Raw genomic sequence first — 17,110 nt, 5'->3', positions numbered from 1 at the left:
CCCCCACTTTCCTCCTCCTCCTCCTCCTTCGGGCCTCCGCGCCGCGCACGAGCCCGCGGGGCGGGGCCGCGCGCCCTCCGGCCAATGAGCGAGCGGGGGGTGACGTCACGCGCGGCGGGGGCACGCCGGGAGATGGAGTCCGCCCGGGCGCGCGGGGCGCGCCGGGAGTTGGAGTCCGCCGATGTTACCTCATCGGCAAAATCAATCATCATCATAATAATAATAGTGATGGCATTTATGGGGGGTGACGTCACGCGCTGCGGGGGCCGCCGGGAGATGGAGTCCGCCCCGGGCGCGCGGGGCACGCCGGGAGTTGGAGTCCGCCGGGAGATGACGGAATGCGCCCCGGGCGCGCGGGGCGCGCCGGGAGTTGGAGTCCGCCGATGTTACCTCATCGGCAAAATCAATCATCATCATAATAATAATAATAATAATAATGATGGCATTAGGGGGGTGACGTCACGCGCGGCAGGGGCCGCCGGGAGATGGAGTCCGCCGATGTTACCTCGTCGGCAAAATCAATCATAATAATAATAGTGATGGCATTTATGGGGGTGACGTCACGCTCCGCGGGGGCCGCCGGGAGATGGAGTCCGCCCAGGCTCGCGGGGCACGCCGGGAGTTGGAGTCCGCCGGGAGATGATGGAGTCTGCCCGGACGCGCGGGGCACGCCGGGAGATGGAGTCCGCCCGGGCGCGCGGGGCACGCCGGGAGTTGGAGTCCGCCGGGAGATGGAGTCCGCCAGGGCGCGCGGGGCACGCCGGGAGATGGAGTCCGCCAGGGCGCGCGGGGCACGCCGGGAGTTGGAGTCCGCCCGGGCGCGCGGGGCACGCCGGGAGATGGAGTCCGCCGACGTTACCTCATCGGCAAAATCAATCATGATGTTGGCATTTGTGAAGCGCCTACTATGTGCAAAGCATCATCATCATCAATCGTATTTATTGAGCGCTTACTCATCATCATCAATCGTATTTATTGAGCGCTTACTATGTGCAGAGCACTGTACTAAGCAGTTGGGAAGTACAAATTGGCAACATAGAGAGACAGTCCCTACCCAACAGTGGGCTCCCGGTCTAAAAGGGGGAGACAGAGAACAAAACCAGACATGCTAACAAAATAAAATAAATAGAATAGATATGTACGAATAGAATAGATATGTACTGTTCTAAGCGCTGGGGAGGTTACAACGTGATCAGGCTGTCCCACGGGGGGCTCACAGTCTTCATCCCCATTTTACAGAGGAGGTCACTGAGGCACAGAGAATCAATCAATCAATCATCGTATTTATTGAGTGCTTACTGTGTGCAGAGCACTGGACTAAGCGCTTGGGAAGTACAAGTTGGCAACATATATAGTCCCTACCCCAACAGTGGGCTCACAGTCTAAAAGAAGTGAAGTGACTCACCCAAAGTCACCCAGCTGACAATTGGCGGAGCTGGGATTTGAACCCATGACCTCTGACTCCAAAGCCCGGGCCCTTTCCACTGAGCCAGGCTGCTTCTCTAATCATCATCATCATCGTCATAATAATGTTGGTATTTGTGAAGTGCCTACTATGTGCAAAGCACTGTTCTAAGCGCTGGGGAGGATGCAAGGTAATCAGGTTGTCCCATGAGGGGCTCACAGTCTTCACTGTACTTCCCAATCAATCAATCAATCGTATTTATTGAGCGCTTACTGTGTGCAGAGTGTGCAGAGTGTCTTCTGCAGTGTGTCTTCCCTCCCAAACCTTGCCCTCTCCCTGACTTTCCCATCTCTGTTGACGGCACTACCATCCTTCCCGTCTCACAAGCCCGCAACCTTGGTGTCATCCTCGACTCCGCTCTCTCATTCCCCCTCACATCCAAGCCATCACCAAAACCTGCCGGTCTCAGCTCCGCAACATTGCCAAGATCCGCCCTTTCCTCTCCATCCCAACCGCTACCCTGCTCGTTCAAGCTCTCATCCTATCCCGTCTGGACTACCGCATCAGCCTTCTCTCTGATCTCCCATCCTCGTGTCTCTCTCCACTTCAATCCATACTTCATGCTGCTGCCCGGATTATCTTTGTCCAGAAACGCTCTGGGCATATTATTCCCCTCCTCAAAAATCTCCAGTGGCTACCAATCAATCTGCGCATCAGGCAGAAACTCCTCACCCTGGGCTTCAAGGCTGTCCATCCATCCATCCCCTCGCCCCCTCCTACCTCACCTCCCTTCTCTCCTTCTCCAGCCCAGCCCGCACCCTCCGCTCCTCTGCCGCTAATCTCCTCACCGTACCTCGTTCTCGCCTGTCCCGCCATTGACCCCCGGCCCACGTCCTCCCCCGGGCCTGGAATGCCCCCAATCCCTCTGCCCATCTGCCAAGCTAGCTCTCTTCCTCCCTTCAAGGCCCTATTGAGAGCTCACCTCCTCCAGGAGGCCTTCCCAGACTAAGCCCCTTCCTTCCTCTCCCCCTCGTCCCCCTCTCCATCCCCCCCTTCTTACCTCCTTCCCTTCCGCACAGCACCTGTATATATGTATATATGTTTGTACATATTTATTACTCTATTTATTTATTTATTTTACTTGTACATATCTATTCTATTTATTTTATTTTGTTAGTATGTTTGGTTTTGTTCTCTGTTTCCCCCTTTTAGACTGTGAGCCCACTGTTGGGTAGGGACTGTCTCTATATGTTGCCAATCTGTACTTCCCAAGCGCTTAGTACAGTGCTCTGCACACAGTAAGCGCTCAATACGATTGATGATGATGATGAATCCCTATTTTGCAGATGAGGAAACTGAGGCACAGAGAAATCAAGTGACCGGCCCAAGGCCAAACAGCACGTAAGTGGTAGAACTGGATCCCAATCGTGAACTTTCCACTCATGCACGCCAAATTTTATTGAATATTTGATATTTAGTCATCTATTCCCACCAAGAAGCAGCACGCTCTAGTGGCTAGAGCCCGGGATTGGGAATCAGAAGGATCTGGGTTCTAGTTCCAGCTCCGCCACTTGTCTGCTGGGTGACCCTGGGCTAGCCATTTTGCTTCTCTGTGCCTCAGTTACCTCATGTGTAAAATGGAGATAACAACGCTGAGCCCCATGTGGGATATGGACCGCGTCCCACCAGATTAGCTTGTTATCTACCCCAGCAGTTAGAACAGTGCCTGGCCTATGGTAAGCGCTTAACATATACCATTAAAAAAACCCCAAAAAACAAGAAAACGACAAATTCAAACAGCTTATCTTTACCCTTTCTCCAGTTCCCAGGATTTATATTTGATTTTGACAACCCCTACCCCCAACCCCACCACCTGGGGTCTGGCTCTTTCAGTCCAACTTAAATCCCTCCCACTGCACTGAGGTGCCCCTGATCCCCAGCCGCAGTCTGTGAGGGTGCCAAGGTGATTGGTATTTATTGAGCGCTTCCTGGGTGCAGAGCACTGTACTAAATGCTTGGAAGAATACAACAGACGTGGTTGGCACATGCCCTGCCCAAAATGAGCTTACAGTCTAGAGGTTTCCAGTTGTTGAGGGGGCCCGGGGAGGTGTGAAGGCACTGTAACCCCAAAAGAGGTTTAGGGGTGGGACCCCCCACGCCCACCCACAGCTACATACGCACACAAACACAAACTCCACACAACTTTGCAGATGGATAACGCCCATCCAGGGGCCAGTGCCCAAGGCCAGGACTCCTGGGTATTTGGATTCAGGCTGCTCTATCTGCCCTTCCCATGCCCACCCACTGCCCCCATCGCCATGGGAATAAGGGTGGTCCATGCTGGGTCACTGGAGGACAGTCAAGGATGGAGGGGGAGGACGCTCGGGGTGGTGGATCGTCCGGGCTGGGGCAGTGGGGGAAACGTCAGGGGTAGGGGTGTGCGGAGGAGGGAGAAGACCCTCAAGATACCAGACTGGTGTCCTCACCCCCAAAATCACGATGTTAGGGGGCAGCTGACCTTCAGATCTCTGGCCGGAAGGAGGGATGGGCGCATCACGTTGGAGTCAGGGCCGGCGCCGGCCCTCCCCTCAAACCCCCTCCCCAGGATAACTTAGCAGCAAAGTCAGCCCGGTCAGCGGTGACCCGTCGTCTCCATCCCGGCTTTGTCCGAGAGGAGGGGGGCAGCGGAGAAGTCACCAGTCCGATGCCATGTTTGTGCGGGGGGTCCGGATCGCTCCCCATCCTGCTGTCGGTCGGCGGGGTGCCCGGCGGGTGGAGGGGGAGAGAGAGAGGGTCTGGGCCCTTGGGGTGATGAGTCTCACCTCCCGCTGTCGGTCCAGAAGAGAGGGGCGGGAAGGGGCAGGAGGACCGGGGGTTGGGGGGTGGGACAGCCGCAGGTCGAGAGTCAACGCTGAGTAATCCTAGTGTCGGGGTCCTCGTGGCCCTCAGGTCTCCACCACGCGAATCAGGGGGAGGGGCTTCGGGCTGGGGGGCTTGGCTATTCGGATGCTGAAAAGGAAGGGAGGTTTGGGGGAGAGAACATTTAAGGTCACGACTTTATCCCCCTCTCTGCTCCTTGGTGGGGGTGGAGAGGTGAGCTCGGGGTCCCTTCCGGGGTGGGAGATCCCCACAGAGGATGATGACCAGATAATAATAATAATAATGATGATGGCATTTGTTAAGCGCTTACTATGTGCGAAGCACTGTTCTAAGAGCTGGGGGGATACAAGGTGATCCGGTTGTCCCACATTGGGCTCACAGTCTTAATCCCCATTTTACAGATAAGGGAACTGAGGCTCAGAGAAGTGGCTTGCTCAAGGTCACACAGCAGACATGTGGCGGAGATGGGATTAGAACCCATGACCTCTTGAATCCCAAGCCTGTGCTCTTTCCACTGAGCCACGCTGCTTCGCCGGATCCCCACGCCCCGCCCGACATTCAGGACCACCCCCCTTACCCCCCCAACAGCGGACCACCTCCTCACCTGCCCGGGTGCCCGATCTTGGGCCGAGTCTGCACGCTGAAGGAGCCGGTGGTGGCGGCCGCTTGCTTCTCAATCAGGTGCTCCAAGCGGTCATACATCTCCAGATTCTGGGGCAGACACCCCCACCGCCCGTCACATGCTGGAACCAGCCCCCTCCCACCCCACCCAGACCCCAGCCTGGAGCCCCTCCCCAAATGGCCGCTCCAAATACTACTTACTGTGTGCCAGGCACTGTACTAAGCGCTAGGGTGGATACAAGCTAATCGGGTTGGACGCAGTCCCTGTCCCACCTGGGGCTCACAGTCTCGACCCCCATTTTCCAGATGAGGTAACAGGCCCGGAAAAGTGAAGCGACCTGCCCAGTCGCACAACAGACAAGTGGCAGAGCTGGGATTAGAACCCATGACCTTGTGATTCCTAATCCCGGCTCCTCCCCGTACCTCCGCTTCCAGGTACGCCACTTTCTCCTTCAGCTCCTGGATGGTGGCGTCCCGCGTCTGAATCACGGCTTTAGAGTTCTGGAGCTGCCGCGGGGAGGGGAGGGGAGAAGAAGGGAGGCCAGGGGAGGAAAGAGGGAGAGGAGAGGGGAGGGGAAGGGAAAAGGAGGGAAGGGAAAAGGAGGGCAGGGGAAGAGGAGGGGGAGAAGAAGAGGGGGAAAGAAGGGGAGGGGAGAGAAGAAGAGGGGAAGGGAGAGGAGAAGAGGGGAAGGGAGAGGGGAAGAGGGAAAGGGAGAGGGGAAGAGGAGAAGGGAGAGGAGAAGAGGGGAAGCGAGAGGAGAAGAGGAGAAGAGGGGAAGGGAAAAGGAGGGAAGGGAAAAGGAGGGCAGGGGAAGAGGAGGGGGAGAAGAAGAGGGGGAAAAAAGGGGAGGGGAAAGAAGAAGAAGGGAAGGGAGAGGAGAAGAGGGGAAGAGGAGAAGGGAGAGGAGAAGAAGAGAAGAGGGGAAGCGAGAGGAGAAGAGGGGAAGCGAGAGGAGAAGAGGGGAAGCGAGAGGGGAAGCGGGGAAGAGAGAGGGGAAGAGGGGAAGGGAAAGGGGAAGAGGGGAAGGGAGAGGAGAAGAGGACGGGGAGAAACAGAGGGGGAAAGAGGTGAAGGGAGAAGAAGGGAGTGGAGATTAAGTGGGGAGGGGAGAAGAGGAGGATAAGAAGAAGAGAGGAGGGGAGAAGAAGAGGGGAAGGGAAAAGAGGAGGGGAAAAGGGGAGAGAAGCAGAGGGGAGATCACCACAGATCCCCCTAGGGATCTGGCCTGGGGCCCTCCTGACCCTCCATCTCAGCTAGGATGTACGCCGGCCACGGCCCACCCTCTCCCATCCCGTTCCGTTTCCCTCAGGCAGCCATGAGTGGGGTCCCACCGATTGGCCTGGACCTCCGGACCCCGCTCCCCAACTGAAATGCTGCCCGCCCTCTATTACCCACCCACAGCCCGGTGGGGGACGAGGCGCGGAAAACCGAGGTCCGCAGCTCATCCAGAGCCCCGTCTGAATTTTTCCGCCCCCGCCCCGGGGCTACCTGCTCGATCATCTGGCGGACTTTGCGCTGCTGGCTCTTCAGCATGTCATCCAGGTGGTGGATCTTCTCCCGAAGGCCGGACACCTCCTGCTCCAGTGTGGCCGCCCTGGGGACACGGTCCACGTTCAGGGCTTGGAGAGAGGACAAGGGGTCTCCCGCGCCGCCCACGGAACCTGCCCACGCCCGCCGTCCCACGGAGAGACGGACCACACAGGCTGCTGCCCTCCCCTCACCCGACGGGCAGGGGCCTGGTCTTCTCCGGCACAGAATGGCGAGTATGTGCGTATGCCTGTGAGACTGGCAACCCCCTGAGGACTCATTCATCCATTCAATCGTATTTATTGAGCTAGTTGTGGGCAGGGACTGTGTCTGTCGTTATAATGTACTCTTCCAAGTGCTTAGTACAGTGCTCTGCACACAGTAAACGCTCAATAAATACAATTGAATGAATGAATGAATTGAGCGTTTTCTGTGTGCAGAGCACCTAGAGTGAATGAATGGAGTGCTTTCTGTGTGCAAAGCACTGTACTTAGGAGAGTATAGAAGAACAATAAACAGTCACATTCCCTACCCACAACGAGCTTACCGTCTAGAGGGGGAGAAAGACATTAATAAAGATAAATGACAGATAGGGATATAAGTTCCTTCCTCTCCCCGTCGTCCCCCTCTCCATCCCCCCCATCTTACCTCCTTCCCTTCCCCACAGCACCTGTATATATGTTTGTACATATTTATTACTCTATTTTACTTGTACATATCTATTCTATTTATTTTATTTTGTTAGTATGTTTGGTTTTGTTCTCTGTCTCCCCCCTTTTAGACTGTGAGCTCACTGTTGGGTAGGGACTGTCTCTATATGTTGCCAACTTGTACTTCCCAAGCGCTTAGTACAGTGCTCTGCACACAGTAAGCGCTCAATAAATATGATTGATTGATTGATTTTGCAGGGCTGGGACGGGGGATGAATAAAGGGAGCAAGTTAGGGCGACGCAGGAGGGAGTGGGAGAAGAGGAAAGGAGGGCGCAGTCAGGGAAGGCCCCCTGCGGGGAGATGGGCCTTCAATAAGGCTCTGAACTGGGGGAGCGTAATTGTCTGCTGGATGTGAAGTGGGAGGGCATTCCAGGCCAGAGGCAGGATGTCGGAAGCGAGATGGAGGAGACTGAGGTACAGAGAGTAGTTTGGCATTAGAGGAGTGAAGTATGTGGGCTGGGTTATAGTAGAAAAGTAGCAAGGTGAGGTAAGAGGGGGCAAGGGGATTGAGGGCTTTAAAGCCAATGGCCACGTCTCCTCCTCCCTGTCCCTCTTCAAGTGTCCAGGAGAGAGACAGAGTGAGATAGTGTGCGTGGGTGTCCTGTCTCCCCACAGGCTGGCAGCCCCCCCATAGCAGGGATTGTATCTCCACCTCTCTCTGTCCGTCTCACACCCATGAGAGAAAGTGTGAGTGTGTGAGAGAGCTGATTTTTCTACACAGGTCGCTTTTCAACAAAAATATGCAGGCTACGTCTCCCCACTCCTCAAGACCGTCCAGTGGTTGCCCATTCACCTCCACATCAACCAGAAACTCCTTTTACCGTCAGCTTTCAATAATAATAATAATAATAGCATTTATAAAGCGCTTACTATGTGCAAAGCACTGAATCATTCAGTCATCTCTCCCCCACCTACCCCGCCACGCTGATCTCCTAGTCCGGCCGAGCTCCTGCACTTTGCTCCTGTAGCTCCAACTTCCTCACTCCGCCCTGATCTCATCTATCTCGCCACCAACCTCTTTCCCACATCTTCCCTCTAGCCCGGAACTTCCTCCCCTTCCCTGTACACCAAACCGCCATTCTCTTCACCTTCAAAGCAATTTCTAAAGTCGCACCTCCTCCAGGAGGCCTTCCCTGATGAAGCCCTCTTGTCCCTGGCTCACTCTTCCTTCTGCCTCACCTACGTATTCATTCATTCGATCGCACTTATTGAGCGCTTACTGTGTGCTTGGAAAGTACAATTTGGCAACAGACAGAAACAGTCCCTACTCAATAACAAGCTCACAGACTAGAAGGGGGAGACAGAAAACAAAGCACGTATTTGGACCTGTGACCTCTGGGCTCTTCTAGACTGAGCGCCCACTGTTGCGTAGGGACCGTCTCTATATAATAATAATAATGGCATTTATTAAGCGTCTACTATGTGCAAAGCACCGTTCTAAGCGCTGGGGAGGTTACACGGTGATCAGGTTGTCCCAAGGGGCTCACAGTCTTAATCCCCATTTTACAGATGAGGTAACTGAGGCCCAGAGAAGTTAAGTGACTTGCCCAAAGTCACACAGCTGACAAGCGGCAGAGCTGGGATTTGAACGTCTGACCTCTGACTCCAAAGCCCGGGCTCTTTCCATTGAGCCACGCTGCTTCTCCAACTACATGTTGCCAACTTGTACTTCCCAAGCGCTTAGTACAGTGCTGTGCACACAGTAAGCGCTCAATAAATACGACTGAATGAATGAATGGGCATTTGATATTTGCCCCAACCCCAGAGCATTTATGTACATATCTTTAAATTATATGTTATAAATTATTTTTTATGTGGTCTGTCTCCCCGCCTAGACTGTAAGCTCATTATGGGCAGGAAACCCGGCTGCTAATTCTGTCATATTGTACTCTCCCAAGGGCTTTGTACGATGCTCTACGCAGTATGCGCTCAATAAATACTACTGATTGATGGACAGCTTCTCAGTGGCAGGAACTTTATCTCCACCTCCCTCATGCAGCTGAGGGTGTGGGTGTGTGAGAGAGGGAAAGACAGAGAGGGAGGGAGAGAGACAGAGAGATTGGCAGGGACTGTCTCCACTGTCCCTTCTCCACCCAGTAAAATGTTTGTTTTGGGGGGAGAAGAGGGTGGGGTAGAGGGATGTAGGGGTCGGAGATGTGGGGAAGAGAAAGAGAGAGGGAAGGAGTAGAGGGGAGAGAAGGGGAAAGACAGAGAGATTGGCAGGGACTGTCTCCACTGTCCCTTCTCCACCCAGTAAAATAAGTTTGTGTTGGGGGGAGAAGGGGGTGGGGTAGAGGGATGCGGGGGGCGGAGATGTGGGGAAGAGAAAGAGAGAGGGAAGGAGTAGAGGGGAGAGAAGGGGAAAGAGAGATTGGCAGGGACTGTCTCCACTGAACCTTCTCCACCCAGTAAAATAAGTTTGTGCTGGGGGGAGAAGAGGGTGGGGTAGAGGGATGCGGGGGTGGGGAGATGTGGGGAAGAGAAGGGGAGAGGGAAGGAGTAAAGGGGAGAGAAGGGGAAAGAGGGGGACAGAGCGGGGAGGAGGGGGAGAAGAGGGGAAGGGTGGGAAGAGAGGAGGAAGTGGGAAGAAGTAGGGAGAACTGGCAGCCCGGGAAGGCCCGGCAAGCACAGTGTGGGTTCCTGTGGGCCCCGTGCCCTTCTCCCTGGCCTTCCTCCTGTGAGGGCCCCACCCTGAATTGACATGACTCATGTCCTGAGGTGGCAGGTGTTGAGGGGCACACCCCTTCCCTGCTGCCATCCACCGCCCAGGGTGGCAACTTCTCCCTCCCACAGTAGACCTTGTCCTTCCTCCCTCCCACTTCACCTCAGGTAGAGCGCGGCTCTCCCGGCCTCTTCTCTCTCCATCACCCTCTGCCAACGGCTCCTCCTTCCTCCCCACACCTCCCAGGTCGGCCCTTTCTGTCACCCCAACCCTTGGGCACTCACCCCACCGCCCCATCGCCCGGGCTGCTCCACGCCCTTCCTCCCCCACCCCGGACCCATCATTTCTTGTCGCGTCCTCCTCCCCGGCTAGGCCAGAAGCTCCTTCGGGGGGGCGGGCAGGGACCGTTGTCCACCAACTCTAGCACTGCGGTCGCGCTCTCCCGAGGGCTTAGTCTCGCGGTCGGCGCTCGGCAAGTGCCCGCGCCGGACGGCTCCATCGTCACCTTTCCAGCTCGGCCCGGTTCTGGACGTTGTGGCCACGCAGCTCCTCCAGGGCCTCCTCGCCCTCCCGCACTTTGGCCACGAGGCTCTGCCGCTCCTAGCCAAGGGGAGGGGAGGTGGTGGAGGGGGGGAAAGAGCGTTCATTCAGTCCATTCAGTCGTATTGATTGAGCACTCACTGTGTGCAGGGGCTTCTTAGTACTAAGAAGTGGTACTAAGAGCAGGCGGGGGGTCGGCTGTAGGGAGTAAAGGGCGCCCGGCCCCAGCCTGCAGCCCCCCGTTCTCCGCTCGGCCCCTCGCCAGCCCTGGCACCCCGTTCTGTGCCCTGGCGTCCCCTCCGTCCCCGTTCCCCCGGCCCAGCTCCCCGCCTCCGTCCCCCGGTGGGCCGGTGGCCCGTACCCCGTACCTCCTCCATCTCCGCCAGGCGCTGCCTGAGCCTGCGGATCTCCAAGTGGCATCCCTCGCTGCCGTCCCGAGCCCTGAGAAGCGCCGCCGCACCCTCCTCTGCCTCCCGTTGGTAGCGGCTCAGCGTGGCCTGGGGGGATATGGGGGGCTGGGGTCATGACCTGGGAAGGGATGGGGGACCCCAATAATAATAATAATAATAATAATAATAATGGCATTTGTTAAGCGCTTACTATGTGCAAAGCACTGTTCTAAGCACTGGGGGGGGATACGAGATCAATCAATCAATCGATCGTATTTATTGAGCGCTTACTGTGTGCAGAGCACTTGGGAAGTCCAAGTCGGCAACATATAGCGACGGTCCCTACCCAACAGTGGGCTCACAGTCTAGATGGGGGAGACGGAGAGCAAAACATATTAACAAAATAAAATAAATAGAATAGATCATCATCATCATCATCAATCGTATTTATTGAGCGCTTACTGTGTGCAGAGCACGGTGCTAAGCGCTTGGGAAGTACAAGTTGGCAACATATAGAGACGGTCCCTACCCAACAGTGGGCTCACAGTCTAAGAGATGATCAGGTTGTCCCACGTGGGGCTCGCGGTTAATCCCCATTTTACAGATGAGGTAACTGAGGCTCCGAGGAGTTAAGTGACTTGCCCAAGGTCACGCAGCAGGCACGTGGCGGAGCCGGGATTCGAACCCATGACCTCTGGCTCCAAAGCCCGGGGTCTTCCCACTGAGCCACGCTGCTTCTCAAGAGGAGCGGGTCCGAGAGCTCCAAGCTGCGGAGGGGAAGGGGAACGGGAGACCCTGCCAGGTTCCCTGGGGGAGGCCAAGCCAAGCGCCGGATGATGATGATGATGATGGTATTTGTTAAGCGCTTACTATGTGCAAAGCACTGTTCTAAGCGCTGGGGAGGTCACAAGGTAATCGGGTTTCAAGTTAACATCCCTGTCTTCCAAGCCGGGGCCAGATGGACCCCTCGGCTCTGCCTGTCTGCCCCCGGCCGGACCCCCTCATCCAATCAATCCTATTTACTGAGCGCTTACTCTGTGCAAAGCACTGTACTAGGCGCTTAACACAGTACTAACCCTCACCTCTGACCTCAACCCTGTCTACATGTTTGGCTTTGTTGTCTGTCTCCCCCTTCTAGACCGTGAGCCCGTTGTTGGGTAGAGACCGTCTCTAGATGTTGCCAACTTGGACTTCCCAAGCGCTCAGTACAGTGCTCTGCACACAGAAAGGGCTCAATAAATACGACTGAATGAATGAACGAACCCTGACCTCAGTCTCAGCAATGACCTCTCAATCCCTCCGGCCCATCCCTGGCCTCCATGGGTCCCTGGGGATGGTGGGCTGCGGGGTAGGGGGTGTTCCCCGTGTGTCTCCCTCTCCCCACCCCAGTCTGCACAGTATGAGTGGTAATAATAATAATAATAATAATAATAATAATAATAATAATAATGGTATTTTGTTAAGCCCTTACTTAATTTACCTGTGCCTCAGTTACCTCATCTGTCAAATGGGGATTAAGACTGTGAGCCCCACACGCGACAACCTGATAAACTTGCATCTACCCCAGCGCTTAGAACAGTGCAGCGTGGCCCCGTGGAAAGAGCCCGGGCTTTGGAGTCGGAGGTCAGGGGTTCGAATCCCAGCTCCGCCACATGTCTGCTGTGTGACCTTGGGCAAGTCACTTCACTTCTCTGAGCCTCAGCTACCTCATCGGTCAAATGGGGATTAAGACTGTGAGCCCCTCGTGGGACAACCTGATCACTTTGTATCCCTCCCCAGCGCTTAGAACAGTGCTTTGCACATAGTAAGCGTTTAACAAATGCCAACATTATTATTATTATTATAGGAAGCGCTTAACAAATACCATCATTATTATTATCACTACTGTAAGCACACAAGGTAATTAGGTTGGACACAGTCCTGGTCCCTCATGGGGCTCACAGTCTTAATCCCCATTTTATTCATTCATTCATTCAATCGTATTTATTGAGCGCTTACTGTGTGCACAGCACTGTACTAAGCGCTTGGGAAGTCCAAGTTGGCAACATATAGAGACGGTCCCTACCCAACAGCGGGCTCACAGTCTAGAAGGGGGAGACAGGCAACAAAACAGAATAAAACAAATAGAATACATATGTACAAGTAAAATAGAGTAATAAATCTGTACAAACATCTATACAGGTGCTGTGGGGAGGGGAAGGAGGTAAGGCGGGGGGATGGGGAGGGGGAGAGGAAGGAGGGGGCTCAGTCTGGGAAGGCCTCCTGGAGGAGGTGAGCTCTCAGTAGGGCTTTGAAGGGAACTTTGCACAAAGTAAGCGCTTCATAAATGCCATTATTATGATTATTATTATTCGAACCCGTGACCTCTGACTCCCAAGCCCGAGGTCCTGCCACTGAGGCACTCTGCTTCTCCGTTGGCAGCTGGGCAGGGCCGCCCCTCAGGCCTTCCTCCCGCCCCGGGGAAGGTGGAGCCCCCCCTCACCGACCCCCCGGCCGGCTGAGAGGAGGGGTGGGTGGAGACTCCATGAAGCACAGAGAAGTGAAGTGACTTGCCCAACGTCACCCAGCAGGCAAGTGGCGGTGCCAGAATTAGAACCCAGGTCCTTCGGAAATCCAGGCCTGGGCCCCGCCCCGCCCCATGCAGCCCTGACCTCGAAAGTCAGCCTTTCAGCCTGATGCCTCCGTTCCACCTCCTGCAGCTGAGCGAGTAACGTTTTGGCCGCCATCCGGAGGGTCTCTGTGTCTTCACCCAGGTCTTCCACCTGCCGCAGGGGAGGGAGGAAATTATAATGACGATAATAATGATGGTACTCGTTAAGCGCCTACTATGTGCCAGGCACCATGCTAAGCGCCGGGGTGGACGCAACCAAATCGAGTTGGACACAGTCCCTGTCCCACACGGGGCCCACGGTCTCCACCCCCATTTTACAGATGAGGTAACTGAGGCCCACTCAAGTGACGTGACTCGTCCAAGGTCGCACAGCGGACAAGTGGCGGAGCGGGGATTAGAACCCTTCTAATGATGGCATTTATTAAGCAGAGAGCTCACCTCCTCCAGGAGGCCTTCCCAGACTGAGCCCCTTCCTTCCTCTCCCCCTCGTCCCCCTCTCCATCCCCCCCATCTTACCTCCTTCCCTTCCCCACAGCACCTGTATATATGTTTGTACATATTTATTACTCTATTTATTTATGTATTTTACTTGTCCATATCTAGTCTATTTATTTTATTTTGTTAGTATGTTTGGTTTTGTTCTCTGTCTCCCCCTTTTAGACTGTGAGCCCACTGTTGGGTAGGGACCGTCTCTGTATGTTGCCAATTTGTACTTCCCAAGTGCTTAGTACAGTGCTCTGCACATAGTAAGTGCTCAATAAATACGATTGATGATGATGATGATGAAGTGGCGGAGCGGGGATTAGAACCCTTCTAATGATGGCATTTATTAAGCGCTTACTATGTGCAAAGCACTGTTCTAAGCTCTGGGGAGGTGACAAGGTGATCAGGTTGTCCCACGTGGGGCTCACAGTCTTAATCCCCATTTTACAGATGAGGTAACTGAGGCCCAGAGAAGTTAAGTGACTTGCCCAAAGTCACACAGCTGACGTGGCAGAGGCGGGATTTGAACCCCTGACCTCTGACTCCAAAGCCTGTGCTCTTTCCACTGAGCCATGCTGCTTCCCCTAGACTAGACTGTGAGTCCATGGTGTGGTAGGGACCGTCTCTATATGTGGCCAATTTGTACTTCCCAGGCGCTTAGTCCAGTGCTCTGCGCACAGTAAGCGCTCAATAAATACGACTGAACGAACCCATGGCCTTCTGACTCTTAGGCCTGTGCTCTATCCACAAACCCCCCGCATGGACACCCCCCGCCCCGCCAAACGACATAAAGCCAGGGCAGTCAGACAATTAAGAATCGCCCCCCAGCCAGGAATGTGTCCGTTATATTGTCAATCAATCAATCGTATTTATTGAGCGCTTCCTGTGTGCAGAGCACTGTACTAAGCGCTTGTCCTCTCCCAAGTGCACAATGCTCTGCGTTCAGTACGCGCTCAATAAATATGCTCAGGGCTCTCTGTGCCCCAGCCCTCACCCCCGACCCTTATCACCCCTCACCACCCCAGCTTCTCCTGCCCCTCCTATGTGTTCTGGGGTAATGATAATAATAATAATTGTGGTATTTGTTATTAATAATAATAATAATGATAATGATAATAATAATAATGATGATGGTATTTGTTAAGCGCTTACTATGTGTCTAAGCGCTGGGGAGGTCACAAGGTGATCGGGTTGTCCCAGGGAGGGCTCACAGTTCTGGACTGTGAGCCCACTGTTGGGTAGGGACCGTCTCTCTATGTTGCCGACTTGTACTTCCCAAGCGCTTAGTACAGTGCTCTGCACACAGTAAGCGCTCAATAAATACGAATGAATGAATGAATAACCCCCATTTTACAGATGAGATCACTGAGGCACAGAGAAGTTAAGTGACTTGCCCAAAGTCACACAGCTAACAATTGGTGGACCCGGGATTTGAAATTGGGTTGGACCCAGTCCCTGTCCCACATGGGACTCACAGACTTTAGGCGCTTACTAGGTACCCAGCACTGTTTTAAGCATTAGGGTAGCTATGAGATAATAATAATAATAATGATGATGGTATTTGTTAAGCACTTACTATGTGCAAAGCACTGTTCTAAGCGCTGGGGAGGTCACAAGGTGATCGGGTTGTCCCTGGGAGGGTTCACAGTTTTGACCCCCATTTTACAGATGAGGTCACTGAGGCACAGAGAAGTTAAGTGACTTGCCCAAAGTCACACAGCTGACAATTGGTGGAGCCGGGATTTGAAATTCAGTTGGACCCAGTCCCTGTCCCACATGGGAATCACAGACTTTAGGCACTTACTAGGTACCAAGCACTGTTTTAAGCATTAGGGTAGCTATGACATAATAATAATAATAATGATGATGGTATTTGTTAAGCGCTTACTATGTGCAAAGCACTGTTCTAAGCGCTGGGGAAATTACAAAGTGATCAGTGATCCCCCCCATCTCACCTCCTTCCCTTCCCCACAGCACCTGTATATATGTATATATGTTTGTACATATTTATTACTTTATTTATTTATTTTACTTGTACATATCTATTCTATTTATTTTCTTTTGTTAGTATGTTTGGTTTTGTTCTCTGTCTCCCCCTTTTAGACTGTGAGCCCACTGCTGGGTAGGGACTGTCTCTAGATGTTACCATCTTGTACTTCCCAAGCGCTTAGTACAGTGCTCTGCACACAGTAAGCGCTCAATAAATACGATTGATGATGATGATGATGAGTGATCAAAGTGAGAAGCAGTGTGACTTAGTGGAAAGAGCACGGGCTTGGGAGTCAGAGGTCGTGGGTTCTAATCCCGCCTCTGCCACCTCAGCTGTGTGACTTTGGGCAAGTCACTTCACTTCTCTGTGCCTCAGTTACCTCATCTGTCAAATGGGGATTAAGACTGGGAGCCCCACGTGGGACAGCCTGATCACCTTTTGTCCACCCCAGCGCTTAGAACAGTGCTTGGCACATAGTAAGCGCTTAACAAATGCTATCATTATTTTATTATTTATTATCAGGTTGTCCCACGGGGGGCTCACAGTCGTCATCCCCATTTTGCAGATGAGGTCACGGAGGCACCGAGAATAATAATAATAATAATAACGATGGCATTTATTAAGCGCTTACTACGTGCAAAGCACTGTTCTAAGCGCTGGGGGTGTTACAAGGTGATCAGGTTGTCCCACGTGGGGCACACAGTCTCAATCCCCATTTTACAGATGAGGTAACTGAGGCCCAGAGAAGTGAAGCGACTTGCCCAAAGTCACACAGCTGACAATTGGTGGAGCCGGGATTTGAACCCATGACCTCTGACTCCAAAGCCCGGGCTCTTCTCCACTGAGCCATGCTGCTTCTCAGAAGTTAAGTGACTCGCCCCAAGTCACGCAGCTGACAGTTGGCGGAGCCGGGACTTGAAACTGAGTTGGACCTGGGACTCACAGACTTAACGCCCATTGTACAGAAGAGGGAAGTGAGGCCCAGAGAAGTGAAGTGACTTGCCCAAGGTCACACAGCAGACATGTGGCGGGATTGGAACTCGTGCCCGCTGACACTCAGGCCCGTGCGCTTCCCACTAGCCGCCCGGCCGCCCCCAGCAGCAGCGTTTGGATTTTATCTCCTCCGACTCCCTCCCCGTTAGCTGGGCGACGGGGCTGGGGCCCCGCTTTAGGCTGCCCCTTGAGGGCAGGGTCACCCTTTCGTTCATTCAGTCATCATCATCATCATCATCAATTGTATTTATTGAGCGCTTACTGTGTGCAGAGCACTGTACTAAGCGCTTGGGAAGT

General features: G+C 53.9%; 1 protein-coding gene across 1 annotated transcript in view; it reads right to left on the bottom strand.

The window, feature by feature from the left end:
- Positions 1-4,259: 4,259 nt before the first annotated feature.
- Positions 4,260-17,110, bottom strand: part of TUFT1 (tuftelin 1) — a 31,622-nt gene continuing 18,771 nt past the window's right edge. The window contains exons 5-11 of the mRNA XM_038768470.1: positions 13,388-13,498; positions 10,716-10,844; positions 10,313-10,407; positions 6,396-6,501; positions 5,330-5,413; positions 4,890-4,996; positions 4,260-4,414 (exon numbers count right to left, since the gene is read on the bottom strand). Coding sequence (XP_038624398.1) covers positions 4,351-4,414; positions 4,890-4,996; positions 5,330-5,413; positions 6,396-6,501; positions 10,313-10,407; positions 10,716-10,844; positions 13,388-13,498 — 696 coding nt within the window. The 3' untranslated portion in view covers positions 4,260-4,350. The remainder of the gene's footprint in view (positions 4,415-4,889; positions 4,997-5,329; positions 5,414-6,395; positions 6,502-10,312; positions 10,408-10,715; positions 10,845-13,387; positions 13,499-17,110) is intronic.

This window comes from Tachyglossus aculeatus, chromosome Y4 (assembly GCF_015852505.1).
Source record: "Tachyglossus aculeatus isolate mTacAcu1 chromosome Y4, mTacAcu1.pri, whole genome shotgun sequence".
NCBI classification, from domain to species: Eukaryota; Metazoa; Chordata; class Mammalia; order Monotremata; family Tachyglossidae; genus Tachyglossus; species Tachyglossus aculeatus.
Note: the sequence above shows the minus strand (reverse complement) of the source record. Positions and strands in the feature narration are given on the sequence as shown.